The 20,801-nt window shown below is 43.5% G+C and overlaps 2 protein-coding genes across 9 annotated transcripts; both read left to right on the forward strand.

Annotated features, from left to right (window-relative positions):
• The first annotated feature begins 720 nt into the window (after positions 1-720).
• Positions 721-2,546, forward strand: LOC135642533 (8-hydroxygeraniol dehydrogenase-like). The gene is made up of 5 exons (XM_065158760.1): positions 721-886; positions 1,007-1,120; positions 1,196-1,709; positions 1,864-2,017; positions 2,132-2,546. Exons 1-5 carry the CDS (start codon positions 789-791, stop codon positions 2,329-2,331), a joined length of 1,080 nt encoding a protein of 359 aa, XP_065014832.1. The 5' UTR covers positions 721-788; the 3' UTR covers positions 2,332-2,546.
• Positions 2,547-3,591: 1,045 nt separating this feature from the next.
• Positions 3,592-20,203, forward strand: LOC103990401 (putative pentatricopeptide repeat-containing protein At1g13630). 8 transcript variants are annotated; one of them, XM_009409524.3, is made up of 5 exons: positions 3,592-4,148; positions 14,826-16,521; positions 16,798-17,031; positions 19,132-19,313; positions 19,608-20,203. In XM_009409524.3, exons 1-3 carry the CDS (start codon positions 3,770-3,772, stop codon positions 16,889-16,891), a joined length of 2,169 nt encoding a protein of 722 aa, XP_009407799.2. In that variant the 5' UTR covers positions 3,592-3,769; the 3' UTR covers positions 16,892-17,031; positions 19,132-19,313; positions 19,608-20,203. The 8 variants fall into 8 exon arrangements, with proteins under 8 accessions (XP_009407799.2, XP_018684682.2, XP_065014829.1 ...); XM_018829137.2 differs by having other exon boundaries at positions 14,826-16,017; XM_065158757.1 differs by adding an exon at positions 18,803-18,943 and having other exon boundaries at positions 3,593-4,148; positions 14,826-17,031.
• The last annotated feature ends 598 nt before the right edge of the window (positions 20,204-20,801 follow it).

Genomic DNA, 20,801 nt, shown 5'->3' on the forward strand with positions numbered 1-20,801 from the left:
TATCTACAGATACCTTGCCAGTCAAGTAGAAGAGCGAGTTCATTTCACATTAAATATAAGGATTACAATACTAATAGAATCTATTTCACATGACTGTATCTACAAATATCTTGCCGGTAGAAGTCAAGTAGAAGAGTGAGTGGAGTGTGACCTTTTTTTTTAAGAAATGAGATTATTTATTTCATCTTCAGAACTATAAATATTCTAATATAATTTTTTTAAAATATAAATATTACAATATTAATAGAGTCCATTTCATATCTACATATATCTTGAGTGTAGAAGTCAAGCAGAAGAGTGAGTGGAGTGTGACCTTTTTGGAAGTATTTTACTTTTAGTGCTTCTTTCTCTCTCTAAGATGGTACGTGTCATATTGATTCTTCCCCCTCCGACTTTGTTTGATGTGAAAACTGCTAATTCTCGTTCATACTAAAAGGCCCTTCTAAGGAACTCATTTATTTTTTCAAATATATATTCACTATCAACGATTACGGAACCTCTACTATTACTATTGCATCATTATTTTAGGTATAAGATAAAATTTTGTGCGCAAGCACTTGCATCATATGCTATAGGTTATTAGTATCCATCACAGTAACGACTCAATAGTTCGCGGCGGCCATAGAAATGTCCAAAGCTCCTTCGTCAGTGATTACATGATCCATCCACTCGCATATCCTATATATATATATATATATATATATATATAACCGGGCAGCGAGCATAAGGCAAGCATCGAAAGAGAAGGCAATCGCTGCTCTCTGCGACTAATTATAACCGGTGGACGCATGGCGATGTCTCCTGCGGAAGAACACCCTCAGAAGGCCTTCGGTTGGGCTGCTCGCGACACTACCGGTGTGCTCTCCCCTTTTAACTTCTCCAGAAGGTACGTTGTTGGTTCGTCTTCTCCTTTATGATCCTTCTTCATCACTGCTGAGGTGTTCTCGGAAAAGAGATCTAATCGATGCTTATAATTTGGTTCTTTGTTCTTCCTGTTTCTCTTCAGAAGCACCGGACCAAAGGATGTCGGTATAAAGATCCTGTACTGCGGAGTGTGCCATTCGGACCTTCATTTCCTGAAGAATGAATGGGGCTTTTCTGTGTATCCTCTCGTTCCTGGGTAATCAAAACCTCCTTCTCAACTCCTTGGATCGAGTTGGCAATTGGAAGCAGCTCACGTCTGTTGACATCGCAGGCACGAGATCGTGGGAGTCGTCACACAGGTGGGCAGCAGCGTGCGAAAGTTCCGCGTAGGAGACACCGTCGCGGTCGGCTGCATGGTCGGCGGGTGCGACGAGTGCGACGACTGCATCAACAAGAGGGAGAGCTACTGCCGGAAATCCATTCTCACCTACAACGACCTCTATCACGACGGCACTCGTACGTACGGAGGGTACTCCGACGAGACCGTGGTGGAGGAGCATTACGTTCTCGGCTTTCCCGACGGCCTGCCCATGGCGGCCGGGGCACCGCTCTTGTGCGCGGGAATCACCGTGTACAGTCCCATGAAGTACTTCGGGCTATCCCAGCCGGGGACGCACCTGGGCGTCGTCGGCCTCGGAGGCCTCGGCCATCTGGCCGTCAAGTTCGCCAAGGCCTTCGGCGTGAAGGTCACGGTCATCAGCACTTCGCCCGGCAAGCGGAAAGAAGCAGTGGAGGAGCTCGGTGCTGATGCTTTCATTGTAAGCCGCGATGAGGAGCAAATGAAGGTACACATAAACTTATTGCCTCTTCCATTTTGCTTCGCATAGTTCATACATACGAAACTAAGTTATCGATCAAATCAGTGCGATCAAGTTTTTGCGCTATGAAACTCCAAACTTCCATTTTCTTATTTGGATCATCGCCTAATACTCTATGTAGGCCGCCATGGCGACCATGGATGGCATAATTGATACGGTCTCTGCTCGACACTCTCTCTTGCCTTTGTTGGATCTCTTGAAGTATCATGGCAAGCTAATTATGGTGGGAGCACCTCCAGAGCCACTTGACCTTCCGATTTTCCCTCTGCTTGTAGGTAAGCGAAGTAGCATCTTCTACATTTGATCCATCTCTTTCGAACACCGAAAACTTGTCTAGATGATGAACTATCTCTATGATCTGTTAGATTGATGAGAGACGAATTTGACAGGTCGAAAGCTTGTGGCGGGCAGTGCCACAGGAGGGATAGAGGAGACGCAAGAAATGCTCTACTTCGCCTCCGAGCACAACATCACCGCAGATGTAGAGGTTATTCCAATGAAATATATCAATGTGGCCATGGAGCGGCTCGCTAAGGGAGACGTCAAATATCGTTTTGTTATTGACATAGCAAACACTCTGCCAGCCTAAACTACATTTGTCGTGCTTTGATGCTGAAGAAGGAATACTTCACCGATTTTTATGGTTATTTTACGTAATCGATTTGTCGTGGAAGATGTTATATGAGTGTCATTGTTCAGGTAATTTCTGTGTAATAAATATATTGGTACTTTTTATTGTACCCGTAGAAGAAATATATCATTTGATGTTTGCTACTTATATACAAACACCATTCTCTATGATAATTTATTGTGTTGTGAGGTACCTGTGGGTTTTGTAGTTGTTTATCGATGATATCTAAATCCAAAACTTATAATTAATGGTTGATGAGGCTTTCTTTGTTTCTTTCTTTCTTTTCTATTAAATATTATTTCATTGTTTACCTAAAAGGATTAGTTGATCATTTTGGAGATGACGCTGATGAGTTTCAAGTATTTGGAATCATTGAGATTTGACGATGATGATGTCATAAGTTGATTTTTTGACATCGTTAATATTTGTAAAAATCTATATGTTTAGTCAAGTTCATAATACTAAAATATTTATTTTTTATTTTTATTAAGGTCTTGTAAAGTCTTTCTCTATCTCTCATCGTAGGGCTAATTATTGATTATCCTATATAATTAACTATATTTAGTATTTCGATTCTTATACTTTCATAAATTACATTGAGATTTCTATACTTACGAAAGTGAAATATTAAGATATGATAGAGATTTTATTAAAGTAACGAGATTAAATATTTCACTTTGTAAATATAAATATTTTTAATATATTTTTTTAAAATATATAGACTAGATATTAAAGATAACTAATTACAAGAGATAATTTATAATTATCCCCTCATTGTATCACTAATATTAATAATTTTACCTTTTAGAGGCTCTCGTATCATATCAAACTATTTTCTCTCGTCTTATCTTCTATCAAACTAATACTTGATTATTCATAAATAAAATTATTTTTTCTTATCTTTCTTAAGAATTTCATACATTCATGATTAAATGATGATAAAAAAAATTACATAATCATGCCGTGAATTAACTACCTGCTTCAATATCATTTATTACTCGAGTCCCGTATAAAATACTCATAAATATTTTATACACTCACAATTTTTAGACATTCATCGAAGTAATAGATTTAAAAATAAATATAATCATCCGTCACCCGCTTTTTTTAAAAAATATTTTTTGGAATTATAAAACTTTCGTGAGAATTATAAATATAATACAAGTAGTGAGCGTTATGGATTTCTAGGTGACATGTGATCCGTTGATTTCGATCGCACGGCCGACATGAGGCTGATCCTTCTCGCCGACCGAACCGTGGGTTCGAACGCTTTTTTTGGTTGCTCGAATGGAGACGACGGTGAAGAACAAAGACCGCTCGAGGGTTTCCTCTTCTTCCTTTTCCTTTTGTGTGCCTGGTTTTCCCTCACTCGCCATTATGAAACACTAGCCTTTCGATGCTTTTCCGACGGAAGATTCGATCTCTCCGCCGAATTCCTTGTCCGTGTTTCGCTGGTAAACACCCGCTCTCGTCTGTGGCGGCTGCGGACGCGGCGGAGGAGCTCGTCTCGGATTCTGGGGATTGGGACCCTAAGAGTTGCTCGAGAGATATCCTAGCCCTGTCGAATCTAGAGCTCGGGCTCTATCTTTCTTGTCGCTCTAATAGCAACGTTGTGGCTGAAAAAGGAGTTTTGAAGCAGAAGGAAATGGTCTCGTGCCCTCGGTGGTCTGAGCAGGACCCGAGGCTGGCGAGATTGGAGGTTTGCCATGCTTTGGCCAAAGAGGGGAGGTTGAGGCAGATGAGGAAGATACTGCGGCAGATGCTGGGTGATGAAGGTTTTCCCTGTTTTCCTCTTCTGGTTTGTTTTTTGTTTCCTTTTCTTAGTCAAAAATAGAAATTTTTCTCTGCTAAAAATTTATATATTTCTTCAAGGGCTCATTGAGTTTGATTTGCAATTGGTTACTTTGATATCTAACCTTTATGTATATAATTTTTCTCTAATGTTTGCTTGGTTGATCGCATTCTTACCGGTATTGTGAACACACAAAGATCGTCGACCGATGAGTTGACCCGGTTGATGTGGAGAGTAGACGTTGCTGAAAGGACGAAGGAATAAAAAATAAAAATATCATATTTCTCAAAAAGGTGTTCGTCGTCGTACGAATATTGATGTACAAAAACCCGCAAAACTGAAAATCACGTGTGAGATAGTTATGTTACATATGGAAATCATATATCCTTAAATTTCTGTAGATCTATGTGAGAGGACGAAGGAGATCAAGTGTTCTCCTTTCTAATGGTGATCCACACGGCAAGGGCTATGAAGACGTTCCTCGAATCGCTACCAAAATCTCCATATCTGTTGATTGAGAAGAAGAAGAGGAGAGGAGAATAGGACGTGACAATAAAAAATCTTAGCTTATGACCCTTTGGTTCCCTCCTATTTATAGAGGTCCCCTATCAACTTAACCCTAATGGATCCTGCCATGTGGATATTAGATCTCTATCCAATTACCAAAGCCTCTTAGATTAGTGAGTCTCTACCTAATAATCTCTTATTAGTTCTTAATGAATCTCATCTATATGATTCAATAATTCAGGGGCTTAATGGATATCCAATAAGATAGGGGCTTCGGCGGATATCTTATATCCGAACCTATACTCGTCGCAACACCTACCATATGTGTGTGACCCTCTAGGCTCAATATCTTGCTGACCTTGAGTCGTACCTGTCAGAACTTCTTCTAGGTCAACGAATTATTATCTCCATAATAATTCACTTGACACATCGACTGCGGATGTACTAGACTACTATGCTGCAGTTCCCAAACGATATAGGAGAATCCAATCCTTTAGACCTATCTGTCCTCAGTTACCATGTACTTATAGTCCCTCATCCATCTAATATCCTAGAGGTCGTATAACGGGCATAGTATTGTCAAGCCCATACGATTTCTTCTCGAATCTTGTTCTAATCGGATTCTCTCGGAGAACTCTTTATCTCTCAATTCGAATGACCTTAGCCAAGGATTTGTTTGAGCAAAAACGCATGAGATATTTCTCTCATGATATCGAGATCGGATGATCCTCTATCAACACTCAATAGCCCTCGTAAGGTTAGTTGCCGCTCTCGATGATCGACTGTGCTAGATCTGGAACTTCCAAACATAAGTTCGGTATCAAAGAGTGGAGTACTCATACAGGATATCCTTGGTGTCTCAAGTCTAAGGACCAGGTACACTATTGGGACGATGGAATCGTTATCTGACAATGAGTTATCATCAACCATTCAGTATTCTATGAGCGAATCAATCAGTTAACTCATTTTTCAATGAGCACATGCAGTGTAGCCCTAGTGTCCCCACAAGAGCAGCTATGAGACTAGCTGTCTCCATCATATGGATAGGTATATAACACATTAGTCTATCTAGTTATCTCGATGTTCATCTCGAGTACCCTATGACCAGAATTATTTAAGTTGTGTTTAGAGGTGAATCAGTCTCATTATTGTGATCTCATCACGATCTGATTCTCATTGCACGGATCCATTAACATCACAATATATATATATATATACATACATATATATAAAGTGAGAAAATATCATAATAATAATAAGCAAAAAAACTGTGTCATGTCACACGTGTCATCACTTACGTGATTGGCTTGTAGGGCACCTATGACTAGCAATCTCTCACTTGACCTAAAGTTAATCACTTATGTGTCTGATCCCCATCAGACACCTGTGACGCTCAAAGACAATTTGAGACAATGACTTTGTCAGTGGATCTGTGATGTTATCTTCGGATGAAACTCTTTCCACTACTACATCTCGTTGGGCCACGATCTCTCTAATAAGCTGGAACCTCCTTATAATACTTCTGATGAGACTCAGGTTCTTTTATTTGAGTAATCACCCCGTAATTGTCGCATTACAAGGGAATCAACTCCTCGTTGCTTGGCATGACTCACAAATCTGTGATGAACTTCTTAATCCAAACTCCCTCCTTTACTGCCTCTGTCGCAGTAATGTATTCTGCCTCTATGGTCGAGTCAGCAGTAGTATCTTGCTTAGAACTCTTCCAGCATATTGTTCCTCCATTCAGGGTGAACACATACCTTGAATTAGACTTGCTATCATCGACATCAGACTAGAAGCTCGAGTCTGTGTAGCCCTCAACCCTGAGGCTACTTCCTCCATATACCAGTAAAAGATCTTTAGTCCTTCTTAAGTACTTAAGGATACACTTTACTGTTTTTCAGTGCTCCAAGCTTAGATTCGCCTAATACCTACTCATGACACTCAGAGCATGCGTTATACCAGGCCTGGTACATAGCATAACATACATGATAGACCCTATTGCCGAGGCATAGGGTATTCTATTTATGTCTACCCTTTCTTCAGGAGTTTCTGGAGACATACTCCTAGAAAGCAATATCCTCTGTCTCATCGGTATGAGACCTTTCTTTGAATTTTTTATGCCAAACCTTTTGACAATGGTGTTTATGTATCTGGACTGGGACAAGCCAAGCATCTTCTTGGATTTATTTCTATAGATCCGAATCCCCAATATGTATGATGCTTCTCCTAAGTCCTTCATAGAGAAGTGTCTAGATAGTCAAGCTTTTATCATGGAGAGCATTCCTATATCATTCCCAATTATTAGGATGTCATCCACATATAACACCAAGAAGGTGATAGCGCTCTCACTTAATTTCTTGTACACACAAGGCTCATCTTCGTTCTTAACGAAGTCATAAGATCTGGTCGTCTTATCAAATCTTATGTTCCAACATTGGGAAGTTTGCTTTAGTCCATAGATAGACCTAAGTAACCTTCACACCTTATCTGGACTTTCTTTGGACACGAATCCTTTAGGCTGTATCATATATACCTCCTCGAGGATGTCGTTGAGGAATGCGGTTTTCACATCCATCTATCAGATCTTATAATCATAGTGTGTTGCAATAGCCAATAGAATTCGGATGGATTTTGCATGTCTACAGGTGAGAAGGTTTCGTCATAGTCAACACCTTGCCTTTGACGATACCCCTTGACCAATAGCCTTTCTTTATAGGTCTCTACCTTTTTATCTACTCCGGTCTTCTTCTTGAAGATCCATTTGCAACCAATGGGTACAATACCTTCGGATGCATCAATAAGGTTCTAAACATTGTTGGAGTACATTGAATCCATCTCAAAATTCATGACCTCTTGCCACTTCCCGGAGTCTATTCTCATAATAGCCTCCTCGTAAGTCTGAGGATCAATATCCTCATCTCTAATATGTCTCATATATCTCTCAAGAGGATAGGATACTCTGTCGGACCTACGTAAAGTTGAAACCTGTGTGCTAGGTACCTGAACAGACCCGGGCTGTGGAATGGTGCTTGAGCTAGATTCTCTACCCTTGCTCAACTCTATAATGCTCCCACTGTCTCTGCCAAGAATGTGTTCCTTTTCAAGGAACACTGCTCTCTTAACTACAAAGATCTTTTAGTCCTCTCGGTGAAATAAATAATACCCACAAGTTTCCTTGGGGTATCTCACGAACTTGCACTGCTCCATCTTGGATTCCAACTTGTCGGGGTTGTCTCTCTTAACGTGGGCAGGGCAGCCCCAAATCTTAACAACTTTAAGATCGGGCTTATTCCCTTTCCATATCTCATATGGTATAGACACTATCGACTTAGTTGGAATTATGTTCAGAAGGTAAGTTGCGGACTCTAGGGCGTATCCCCAAAATGAGACGGGTAGCTCAACGAAACTCATCATGGATCACACCATATCGAATAGCCTGTGATTCCTCATTTCAGATACACCATTGAGCTGAGGTGTATAAGGAGGTGCCCATTGAGATAAAATCTCATGGTCCTTGAGGAACTAGGTGAACTCTATACTGAAGCACTCACCTCCTTGATCTGATCGAAAAGTCTTGATACTCTTTCCAGTCTGGTTCTCCACTTCATTCTTATACTCTCGGAATTTCTCGAAGGCTTTGGAATTGTACTTCATCAAGTACACATGTCCGTACTTAAAGAAATCGTCAGTGAAAGTAATGAAGTAGGAGTAACCACCTATGACATGAGTTGATATGGGACCACATACATCACTATGTAAGAGTTCCAGCAACTGAGTAGCTCTCTCTCCAATTCCATTAAATGGAGAGTTGGTCAGTTTTCCACGAAGGCAAGGCTTGCAAGTTGCATATGACTCAAAGTCGAATGGATCTAGGTATCCATCCTTTAGCAACTTTTAAATCCTTCCCTCATGGATGTGACCTAGTCGGGGTAGGCGACGTGGCCTCTTGCTGGCGGCCGAAGGGAGTTGGTGATCCCTTAACTTTTGCTTAGGTGTTGCTTACGTGGCGGGGGGAGCTAGGGAGTGCTAGGATTATCCCTATCATTCGTCCCCCTGGAAAGGCGTTCTTCGAAGCGTCGAATGGTCTCGAAGGACATTGCTTTTCATGCATTCTTGCATGGTGGTGTGATCGTTGTTTAGCTTTGGGTTTATTGTCGGCACCGCGTTGGTTGGTGCGAGGCTTGTTTGGGGCGAGCTATGCTTTCTTGCTAGGGTGATATTTGTTTTAGATGGGTGTTGACCTAAGCGACCTCTCTCTTTTTTCTTCCCTCTCTATATTCGTTCTCCCCGTTCCGCAAGGGAGTTCATTTTCTCTCATTTTTTGACCTCCCCCTTCTACTTCTGGAGGTTTCCTTCTACATTTTTGCCTACTCCTTCTGCACAAGAGGTTGGGTATTCTTTTGGGCTTGCCCCTTCTTCTGCTTATGGGGGTAGGTACTCCACCGCTTGGACGGGAGTGTAGGACCCAGTAGCGGGTGTTGGCTCGACCACGTGAGCGGGAGGATCGATATCAGTTTGCCGTAGCGGCTTCTGTTGTAGCGGGCCTTGATTCAATCATCGTAACAGGAGTGTTGGTATTAGTCCGTCGTAGCGGGTCTTGATTCGACCGTCGTGGTGAGATTATCGGTATTAGTTCGCCGTAGCGGGTCTTGATTTGATCGTCGTAGTGAGAGTATCGGTATTAGTCCGCTGTAGCAAGTCTTGATTTGACCGCCAGGGGCGGGAGAGTGGATCCGCCTTAGTGGCTTCTGCTATAACGGATCTTGATTTGACCGTCGGGAGCGGGAGAGTGGATATGCTTTAGCGGCTTTCGTTGTAGCGGGTCTTGATTCGACCGCCGGGGGCAAGAGAGTGAATCCGCCTTAGCGGCTTTTGTTATAGTGGGTCTTGATTCGATCGTCGACGGCAGGAGAGTAGATCCGTCTTAACGGCTTCTATCGTAGCAGGTCTTGATTCCACTGTCGTGGGCAGGAGAGAGGATTCGCCTTAGCGGGTTTTGATTCGAGAGAGTGGATACGCCTTAGCGGCTTTTGCCGTAGCGGGTCTTGATTCGACTGACGTGAGCGGGAGAGTGGATCCGCCATAGCGGCTTCCGCTGTAGTGGGTCTTGATTCAACCGCTGTGGGCGGGAGAGAAGATCCACCAATGGCTTTTGTTATAACGGGTCTTGATTCAACCGCTGTGGGCGGGAGAGAGGATCCACCATCGGCTTTCATTGTAGCGGGTCTTGATTCGACCGACGGGGGCGGGATAGTGAATTTGCCTTAGCGACTTCCATCGTAGCGGGTCTTGATTCGACCGTCGTGGGCGGGAGAGTGGATCCGCCTTAGTGGGTCTTGATTCGACCGCCGTGGGCGAGAGAGTGGATCCGCCTTAGGTAAATGCTGTGGTGGGCTGCATCATTCATGTCGTATCATTTTGCCATTAGCGAGGTGCCGGATGGTGAAGCGCCATTTTGGGATTTTTGCCGTTTGCTATCTTTAATTATCGTGGGGATCCTTTGTTAGCCTGATGTTTGATCCGTTTAAGGATTTAAGCGGCCCTTTTTGGCTTCAATAGGTCTTTCTATCGCGCTGAGGGGGGGCGTGATTTCCATTGCAAGCATTCTTGAGCGATGGTGTAGGATCTCACGTTGTCCCAAATGGGTGCGTGCAAATGTCAACTACGGAAGGCAATCCGTCTTCGGCTCCCTTTGGTCTGGTTGGGACCTTTATATAGCGCCCTTATCTTTCTTCCTTCTCATCGACTGAGCATACTTTTTGCTTGAGGCCGCTGTCGACTGCCAAGTTCCCTTAGCGTGTGCTAAGATGTCTTTTTTTTTTCTGCTTCTCCTTCTCGCTCTCGCCCCTCGTGTCGTAGGGGTACCGAGGCCTCGGCTTCCTCCCAAAGGGTGGTACAAGTTGATTCCTCATCTTCTACGGGTGTGTGCCTCCTGTGACCTCAAGGGTTTCGCGGGAGTTGGGTTCGATAGAGGATGTCTATGATTACGTATCCGTCATGACCACCCCTCAGCTAGAGCAGCTACGTCGCCATTTCGTTATCCCGACAGAGATTACTCTATCAGTCCCCGAGGTCGGGGATCGCTCGTTCCATCCAACCCCTAGGGTTTTTGCCTTACGGTCGATGCGCTTAAGGCAGGGCTGCACCTCCCCTTCCATCTTGTGATTGTCTCCTATCTGGAACAGTAGCGGATTTTGCGCTCTCAGATGGCGCCCAACTCATGGGGCTACATGGTGATCTTCATTGACGCATGTAATGGTGCGGGGGTGGCACCGTCTTGTGACCTCTTTCGCTTGTGCTTCTGCCTGAGCCGGGGGTCGAGCAACCATTACTTGTCCCCTCGTCAGGGCTTCAAGACAAGCGGGGTTGGCTCTGACAACAAGGGGTGGAGGGCGAGGTTCTTCGTCGTTTGTAGCGGCCGGCTGGGGCTTTCCTGTGGCATGGATGTTGCAAGGCATTGATAACACACTCTCCTCCCTGCCAGCGAGGGAGGCTGAGACTGTCCTGCAGATAAGAAGGCTCCTCTCCTTTAGCGCCATGAGGTGGGTGGAGGAGGCTTGTTTGGTGGACGCCACTCACAGCCTCATGTCGTGAGGTACGATTGACTTTCTCTGCTTGGTCATCGTTTGTTTCTGGCTCTTATCCGGTGTGTTCTCATTTTAGCAGGCATGGATCTCTGAGGGTTGATGAAGCGTCATTTTTCTGCTACCCTCCCTGGGCCCGGCAAGTGGCTTCCACTACCACTGGGCCCGTCCTATGGGTCTTCTATCCAAGCTTTCGGGGACCTTGAGGGCGATCCTAGACGCCCTGATGAGGGAGCAGGAGATCCTGGTGAGGATTTCGACTTCGTTAGGCTCCTCTAGCGGGTCTGACCCAACGCCATTGAGCCACCGGAAGAGGCGCCCGGGGGCCCTCTTTGAATCTCCAAGAGTGCTATCTGGGGGACCCGGGTCTGCTTTGGGGCCTACTACTACCCCATAATCTTCTATGAGGTCGCCTTAAAATTTTCATCGAGACCCTCTGCGGGAAGGTCAGGCGGATCTCCCCTGGGCCTCGTTGTTGCATCTTCTTCGAGGCCTCTTCTTGATCTTGCCCCTGGATCATGTTTTTAGATCGCCTCAAGAGCAGTCGGTGGGCCCAGATAGCGAGGACGTCATCGCAGAGAGGTCTCTTGTGGCTAACTCCAACTTCCGGAAGGCACTAAGGTAAAGCACGTCAGCGGAGCTGCCGGTGTTAATCATCACCCTTTTGACAACGGTGTTTGCCATCTGGACAGAGATTACTAGAGCATTATCGTTGATGGGGTCCAAGTGGCCCGTGGCTTCTCCAAAGATGATCTTAGGCCCTTCTTTGATCCTCGAAGGTTTTTTTGAGGAGGCCCGTGCGTAGGCTTTTCGTCTTGAGGAGCTTTAGCCCCCGGAAGCGTTCCTCCCGAAGATGACGTCATTCTGCTTTCCCACGGGTCCTCGGGGGCAGGACGAACGCTTCAAGGGCTGGCTCAGGTGCCTTCCCATGTGATCCTTCCTGATGAGTTCCTCGATTTGGTATCTCAGATCCCTGCACTCTTCTGTGTCATGTCCGTAGTCCCAGTGGAAACGACAGTACTTGGATATGTCCTTATGCTTCGTAGACCCTCTCATGGGTTTGGGCTCCTTCAGGAGGCCCTTCTCCTTTATTTGGAGAAAAATCTCCGTCCTTGTTATGTCGTGAGGAATAACCCTGTTCTCTCCCGCTGATCGTCTGTTCGAGAACATCTTCTTTGGGGCGACTCCGAGGCCGGGATCCGAGGTTCATGGCGCGTCCGCCTGTTGGCCTCTTCTTGGCGTCTTGAGACCATGGCTTCGACTGATGTGTGCTAGTTGGCCCTCTGGAGCATCTTTGGGACGGTTGTGGGAGGTCTCTCGACCAACGACCAAAAAAAGCGGGCAAGCCTTAGGCCCATCATGAAGGCCTAGATTATTAGTGAGGGATGGACATTCTGAGTCCCTCGGATCTCGCCGGCGAACTAGGTGACGAAGCCGGACAAGGGCTCGTCTTCCCTTTGCCTCAGTCCAAGTAGGACAGTGGCCGAGTGCTTTGGTCGCACATTGGCAAGGAATTAGAGCTCGAACTCTTTGGCGAGCTACGAAAAAGAGAAAATTACCATTCCTAGGCGGACCCCCTCAGCATCGTCGGGAATGCTCGGCACATTAGAGCGTCCGAAGTGCCGAACAGAGACATCTTGGCATGGAACGTGGCGGTGTGTTCTATGGGGTCGGAGTCGCCATTGATGGTTTCCAGACTGGGGAGGCGGAAGTTGGCTGGGACGGGATCCTCCTGGATGCTTTGAACGAAGGGGGAAACATGGGGTGTATCAGGTTCCCCATGAGGGTGCCAGAATTATCGCTGAACCTCTAGCCTCCGGTTCATGGCTTGGAGTTGTGCCTTCATTGAGTGTTCCCAGGAATCAGCGGATTGGGCCTCAAACTCTATCAGGGTTTTAGTACAGCTTGGCGGAGTGTTACACTCCGTCGTTGGAGGGTGCGGTGCAGCGCCACTCGTACCTCCCTGGCCGAGGAGGTTCTTGGAAGGTTGGGCGTGGACTCTCCAGTTGAACTTCAGGTGCAAGATGTGCAGTCGACAGCTGGAGGGCGGGCCGTTGCACCAGAATCGCTAGCTGCGTCAACTGGGGGAGGAGTGGGGTGATAGCTTGTATCATGTTGGTGAGGGTCTGGATCCGCTGAGCGAGGCCTAGGAACGCTTCTGATGGGGCGAGCAGGGAGCCCGTTCCTAGCCCTGGGGGGAAGTCCTCGGTCGTTGAGTAGGCGCTAGTAGGGCCCTAGTGTCTGGGCCGAGGTAGAGGCATCGTTCTATTCGAAAGGAGACATGTGCCCTCTCTCCTCAAAGGGGTTAGGGGTCATGGGTAGCGCTTTCTTGCTGGAGCGCTCATTGGGAGGAGTGGTAGAAGGATGTTTCTGCGACATTCGACCCTTCCTCTAACACTAAAATGTTAACACACAGAGATTGTCAATTGGTGAGTCGGCCGGTTGGTTCACTGTCAAAAGTGCGGGTCTCTTCTGATGACTCCTCTTGGCTGACGTGGAGAGCAAGCATTACGGGAAGGACGAAGGAATCTGTAGGGAGAGACGGTTCACCGGGAGCCGCTTAGTCTTCGAGCAGTGAAGTTTGGTTTGGGAGTTGAGCGGTCCCCTATGCTGGGTAGCCTCATAACTGTGCCTCCGGGCTGTGCCGACGACCCTGCACAACAAGCTTGCGCTGGGGGTGTCTCGACTCGACCCCTTCGATGCTTAAGTCAGGAAAACGGAGAGGGAGGAAGACAACAGTATCAACAGTGTAAACGAGAGAGTAAAGAGTCTCTTTTGCCTGCTTGGCTCGGGGCTTGGCTTTTATACATGGGTGCTGACGGAGCGGACGGATCTCCGTTGAGGCCCCCCTTACCTTGCGTGGCAGAGGCATTTAATACGGGCGGCTCGCCGGCGTGTGCCCCTAGGAATGGTGCTTGGGGACTATCGGGGTGAGGCTTCCAGTTTGTCTTCCTTGCTTCTTTGGGTCAAGCAGGGTGTGGTCCCTTCATCCTCCGTCCGGAAGGGAAGGCTAGTAAAGCCGAGCCATGCCGTCGACCATTAATGCGGAGTTAGGTTCTCTTTCCCAGTTGCGGGATTGGTGAGTATGGGTCTCGCGAGCCCATTTTAGGAAGCCGGGGCTTGCTAGCGGTCGTAGGGAGTAGGTGATTCCCAGGCTTTTGCTTAGGTGTTGCTTATGTGGCAAGGGAAGCTGGGAAGTGCCAAGATTATCCCTATCATTGCATTATATCAATATGAAGATCATTCTTTAGTACTAATTTTAGATTGTGCACACCATTTATGATCCAAATAGCTTATCCTCCCACCAATGAACATGGTTAAATACAATGAAATAAGAAAAAAATAAACTTGTTACTGCTTAAGATTCGTGAACTTTTTGTATCCTACACCGTTTTTCTTCCTGGTTCATGGTGTCTGGCATCCCACCATTGATACAATTCTTATTTTCCATAACATTTTGCATGGTACTTTGTTCTGACAGTCTTGCAGCTTAAGTTGCTGTTCTAATCTTTAGTGAACGTGGCTTGTCACCGAATAACTTGATTATATGCATATTGTTTTCCTAGGGACATCATCATCGTTACTCTGTGAGCTTCTGTGTACTAATTTCAAGGACTGGGATTCCAACAGCAATGTTTGGGACATGCTAGCGAACGTGTATGCTAGATTGGAAATGATCCATGATGCGCTTTTTGTTCTAAGCAAGATGGCTGCCCTTGACATGCAAGCTTCAATATCTACTTATGACCGTTTGTTGTTCAACTTAAGGCATACAGAGATCGCTTGGGATCTTTATGAAGAAATCAAATCCAGCGGGGTTTCTTATAGTGAATACACATTTAAGATCCTCATTGATGGTCTCTGCAAGCAAGGAAGATTACAACATGCGATTTCCTTCTTCCAAACGGAAAGAGGAAATAAAGAATTTAACCGTTGCATAGTTACCTTCAATTCCCTCATGGCTGGAGTATGTAATGCAGGGTTTGTAGAGATTGCAAGGTCACTCCTTTCTCTTTCTTTCAAGTATGGGTTTCTACCCAACAAACACAGTTACACTACTCTCATTCATGGGTTATGTCTAGCAGGCTATGTGGATGAAGCCTTGGAACTCTCTGAGTACATGCAGACGGATGGTATAGAGCTTGATGTGGTTATTTATAATATTCTGATAAATGGGTATCGCCTACTTGGCTTGATGAGCGAGATTTGGAAGCTCATAAGGATGATGATTCAACATGGGCTGCAACCAGATTTAGTTACATATACTATACTGATAACCGGGCTTTGTGAAGGAGGTAATGTTGATGAAGGATTGAAGATGAGGAAAGAGATGCTTTCTAGGGGGTTCAAGCTGAATATTGTCACTTACAGTGTTCTCGTCAATGCCCTTTGCAGAAAAGGACACATCAATGAAGTCGAAGGATTGCTTGGAGAGATGAAGGAAATTGGCCTAGATATGGATCTAGTAGCATATTCCATCCTCATAAATGGGTATTGTAAGTTAGGAGAAATTGAGAAGGCACTTCAAGTATGCCAAACTATGTGCTCCAAGAGAATAATGGCTAATTCATTTGTTCATGGGGGAATTCTTTCTAGTTTGTGCAAGAATGGATCGGTGCCCGAAGCAAATTGGTATTTGGAGAACCTAGCTGCTACTGGTCAAACGTTGAACATTATTTTGTACAATATAGTGATTGATGGCTATGCTAAAATAGGTGATGTTGAAGGAGCTGTCACATTATATGAACAGATAATCAGGTCAAACATAACACCTAGTGTTGTGACTTATAATTCCTTGATTTATGGCTTTTGTAAAATTGGAGAATTAAATATAGCAAAGAGTTTCTTGAGGAAAATTGAGCTTCATGAATTAGTTCCCACAGTGGTAACCTACACCATTCTTATTAATGGATTTTGTGGAGCTGGGGATACTGATTCAATTCTAGAACTCCTCGATGAAATGATTGGGAAATCAATCATGCCGAACAGAATAACTTATAGTGTAATTATAAAGGCTCTTTGTAAGCAAGGCAGAGTACGAGAGGCTATTGACATTCTGAAAAATATGGAGATAATGGGTATAGGTGCTGATGAGATTACCTATAATACGCTTATTCAGGGATTTCATGAACTGAGAAATGTGCACATGGCTTTCTATCTACATGATAAAATGTTGCAACATTCTCTCATGCCTACTCCTATTACTTACAATCTTCTCATTAATGCCCTTTGTTTGAATGGTGAAGTTGATAGAGCAGAAAGGTTTCTACTCTCTCTTTTAGAAAGAGGTGTTAGGCTGAGGAAATTTGCTTACACAACAATTATAAAAGCACAATGTGCAAAGGCAATGCCAGATAGAGCCATTATACTTTTTGATAAAATGTTAGAATCTGGTTATGAGGTTTCAATCAAAGATTTTAGTGCAATAATCAATCGATTATGCAAAAGGCATTTTGTAAACGAAGCAAAAATATTCTTTAAATTGATGTTATATATTGGCATACTTCCTGACCAGGAGCTTTGTCTTGTGATTTGTAGTGCCATTCACAAACAAAATGATCATAAGTCATTGGCTGCTTTCCAAGCTATGGTTGTCAAAAGCTGTCTTATTGCCCTGGGTATCTATGAATGAGTTACGTCTGTGATAAAGCATACATGTCACATGAAAATCGTCTTCTTATCTCCTCAAACCACTTATGGATTCCAATAGTTGGAAGCTGCTAATTCCTTGGAGTCACACTTGTTGAAGTTCAGAAGGTGCTATGCAATGAGGTACTTATCGGTTATAGTTTGCCTGGGTTATTATAGTTCAATTTGCCACAAATCAATTTAATCTCTCAAATCTAATTTTGTCAAGTAGTTTGTTTGAATAGTGAGTTTCTTGTAAGAGTATCTTTTTATTGAAATAGTAAAAAAGATCTCCCCCAATTCAAGTCTTTTAGTCATATAATGATCTTTAAAATGTCATATTTTAATTAAGGCTGTGATTTCACTTATTTTGTTGAATCCGACTTATTGTCAAATTGGTATTGTCAACGAATTCAAGCGATGGAAGTGTCAAGTTTTATTGAGCACCACCTTTGAGGAAAGAACCTCCAGTAGAAGAGTAGGGAAGAGGAGTAATGAGAGATAGAAGAGAGATTAGACACCATGTGTTTTTGGATTATCTCGAGTCTGAACTTGTTTATGCAAGCCAGAAATCAAGAAACGTGAAATTGAACTAAGATATTACTTGCAAATTTTGTTGGCTTAGTGCCATAACCTGCCAACCACCCCTATGGTGCTTTAAACCTTGATACCTAAAGCTAGTGAAGCATCCAACTCAGGTTTGGCTAGCCCTAGATTGGTGACAATTAAAATTGGTTGTCCCTTGATTGGCCCTGTTTTCGATTGCAAATGCCAGTCGAGGAACTTGTCTTCGCTTGAATCATTTGGTAGTCTTCTTAGCCTTCTTTAGTTTGACAAAAGGAAGCCAAGTTGGGTTGCTCTTGTTTGTTGACCAAGGAACCTTGTGTTTGACCATGTTGACCAAACGAAAGTCATAAGTCTCCCGTACAACTTATAATATGCATCTGCGGAGGCATCCAAGTTTTTCATGAGCACTACTATGCCAAGTTGACCCTCTCTTCTTGTCACCCAAGACAAATTGAGCAACACTTGTGCTTCTGCCTATATATTAGAGCTGATTGGACCTCTGATATGAGCCTTCCCATGGCCGACCCTATTGAAGCTGATATATAACTTGTGATGACAATGTGAATCCAATGGTCCTAGATGAGTGTGTTGTAATGTTAACCTAAGTAAAAGAATCTTAAGTTGAAGAATCCTGGATCTATTGTCAAACTTATGTGTTTACTGGATTGCTTTTCATATGATCATATAGATGGTCTTTTAATCTTTTTGCCTTAGGCTGTTTATTTATTGAGCATCTGCTTGAGGCACACTGCTATAGTACTACTTGAGCAAGGTTGAAGAATGAGGATCAAAGCTCAGGTAGTTAATTAACCGTTTCCTCTGTGGATTCTTGTTATTTTCATAGTAATTTATCTTTGGGATTATTCTTTTTTCTTTAGATAGTCATCTTTTTGCGAATGATTTCCTGTTGCAAGCATTAGTGCACACAAATATCTGGGGCATGAGTAGTTGCATATTCAAGGGATATAAGAATGATGCAGGGTATAGTTTGTTGGTTAAACAAAAGTGTGAAATGTCAATGAGATCTATAATTTTTGGCATCACATAAGCTTACAACATGAATAAGGAAAGCAATGGGATGGTTGCTGTGCCAAGATGTTGGCACATTGGTGCATGCTGAGGATAGAGCTGGTGCAACTTGTACTGTGTTATGTACCTATCCGCACATCCTGGAGCCACGATAGTGCTATTCTTGATGCCCATATGGGTTGTAAAGTCTACCAAAATTTGTATTGTAATTTCCCTAAATGTTGCCTGTGCTTATCTAATGCACAAGTTGAATTATTGTTTGACTGTATTTGTTTGGAAAACTGATTCATGTTTCTTGCTTACTGGCTAATCACTGTAGGTTACTATGGCTCTTTTGGTGTCTTTAGAAAATGAGTTTTCACAGAGAGGGATGTGTGAATTTGACCGACCATGAACCAATTCTTTGCATAACTATGTTTTTAATCTTTGGAGACCACATCTCATTTTCTTAAAAATAAAGGTATGTTCTTTTGGTGGGTGACCAATTGCAATTTAACTGGTTGTATGATCCAGAGCACTTGCTTATTGCAGCAAGTTTGGTTCATTTAGAGACTCAGCAACTAATTGAGATGACATTCGTCCAAGCTGCTTAACAGTAATGTTGATTCATGTTGCCTATATAATACCAATTATCTACTACATTTGCAGGGCTTTATTTGGGTGCATAGATGTGAAATCCATGAATAACTTCTGGAGGATTTGGACGGCTGAAGAAATACCCATCATGCATGGGAAATCTCAACCATAATGGATTCGTCGCCTTCTCTGGCTCAGGTGCCAGTTTTCGTGTACGAGCAGCACGGCTAGATGATTTCTGGGACTTGTAGTAGGTTGTCTTCGCTGATTTCTTGTTTACATGTCTTTAATCTTTCAGGGAAGACAAAGGTGCAGCTTCTTGTTTTCTCTTTAGAAGTCGAACCCTACATAATTTCTTACTAGATGCTTGTTTGTGGTCCATGTGCTGTCGTGAATTACTTACATGCTGCTGTGTGAACTCTTTAGACCTGGAATCTTTTATTTTGATTTATATGGTAGCAGCTGATAGGTTTTTGGTTATAACATATAGTCTTATGCACGGTTGTGACAGTTTCATGATACTTTGTGTTGTCATTTTGTGAATGCAGCCAACTTGCAGTTTGAATTGAAGGGGACATGATGTTGAACCTGACCTGCATTGTCAAGCTGATGTAAACCAAATTGGAGTCATGGCCTAGTTGACCTACAAGACAATCAGAATATGTGCCGGAATTAATATAGGTGGGGAGTCCTGATGCTTCAATGCCGAATGAAGAAACTGAGTCCTGATTGGAGTGAGTAGCAAAATTATACCTTGCATCAAAGTGCCGTATTTATTTATTCTGGATGGTCAAAGTGCTAGCTGCTCGAGAGCATGTTTTGGCGTCAACGAGAATCCTTTGGTTGTCTCCTTCAATATCGTCTACTTTAAAGTGCTCTTCCACAATCTTCCGCAACGGTTTGGCCTCGATACCCCTGCATGGATGATTTTTTCTCAGCAATCCATTGATTCAATTATTGCCGGTCTCTAATCCTCTATTCTCTTATAATTTAAATGGTGAAATCTCAAACTAGTTCCATGGAAGCAAAGGAACTTGTTAGTGAGACTCCTTTCTTCCTAGTCTGTTCATTATGGTACAATAAACTTCATCTAGTGTTCTGGATGATTTCATTCTGGGGAATAAGATCATTCCTTTTTATTTTAGGAGGACTGAGATCATTCATCTTATATCTGTCAAATTTTCTATTTCCCAATGTCTAATGTTCCAGCTAAACCCATATAGAGGTAGCAAAGATATGAAGGAACAAAAGCTTTCTCATCCAATATACAAGGCTGAAACGTAAAGTTTGGCATATAAAACCTGCAGTCTTCTTATTGATACTTTACCGAATGATAGAAACAGAAGATTCTCTTTCATTAGCATCCATGCTTTTGTTTGTGAAGAATTGGAACTCATCTTAGCTGACATGATTTGATGATCTATGGCTTACTAACCCAGTTTTAGTTAGATCGAAATATTCTCTAACACGGTACAATTGGGGAGAATAAAGATGCATTTAGAGTATAGGAAAGGTATAGCATATCCTAAACCTGTTCAAAAAATTGACATCTTATACCAAATAGAAAGCCTACTCGGCAATTCACTCTCTAATATTCTTCTCCCCCCACACTCCACCGCCTCTTAATATTCTTCTCCGCCGTATCCTTCCGTAGAACAAGATAAATGCAATAACCTAATTTGCTGCAAACAGGAAATGCTAACTATACTTCTCTCTGCTCTCTCTCTGTCTCTGTTAGAGCG

The sequence above is a fragment of the Musa acuminata genome, chromosome BXJ3-7 (genome assembly GCF_036884655.1).
Source record: "Musa acuminata AAA Group cultivar baxijiao chromosome BXJ3-7, Cavendish_Baxijiao_AAA, whole genome shotgun sequence".
Taxonomy (NCBI): Eukaryota; Viridiplantae; Streptophyta; class Magnoliopsida; order Zingiberales; family Musaceae; genus Musa; species Musa acuminata.

Excerpts from the sequence above, each read along its gene's own strand:
- LOC103990401 (XM_065158757.1), top strand. The coding sequence starts at position 3,770 with ATGCTTTTCCGACGGAAGATTCGATCTCTCCGCCGAATTCCTTGTCCG. Across the intron at positions 4,149-14,825 it reads GCAGATGCTGGGTGATGAAG|GGACATCATCATCGTTACTC; the intron begins GTTTTCCCTGTT and ends TTGTTTTCCTAG.
- LOC135642533 (XM_065158760.1), top strand. The coding sequence starts at position 789 with ATGGCGATGTCTCCTGCGGAAGAACACCCTCAGAAGGCCTTCGGTTGG. Across the intron at positions 1,121-1,195 it reads GTGTATCCTCTCGTTCCTGG|GCACGAGATCGTGGGAGTCG; the intron begins GTAATCAAAACC and ends TTGACATCGCAG. Across the intron at positions 2,018-2,131 it reads GATTTTCCCTCTGCTTGTAG|GTCGAAAGCTTGTGGCGGGC; the intron begins GTAAGCGAAGTA and ends CGAATTTGACAG.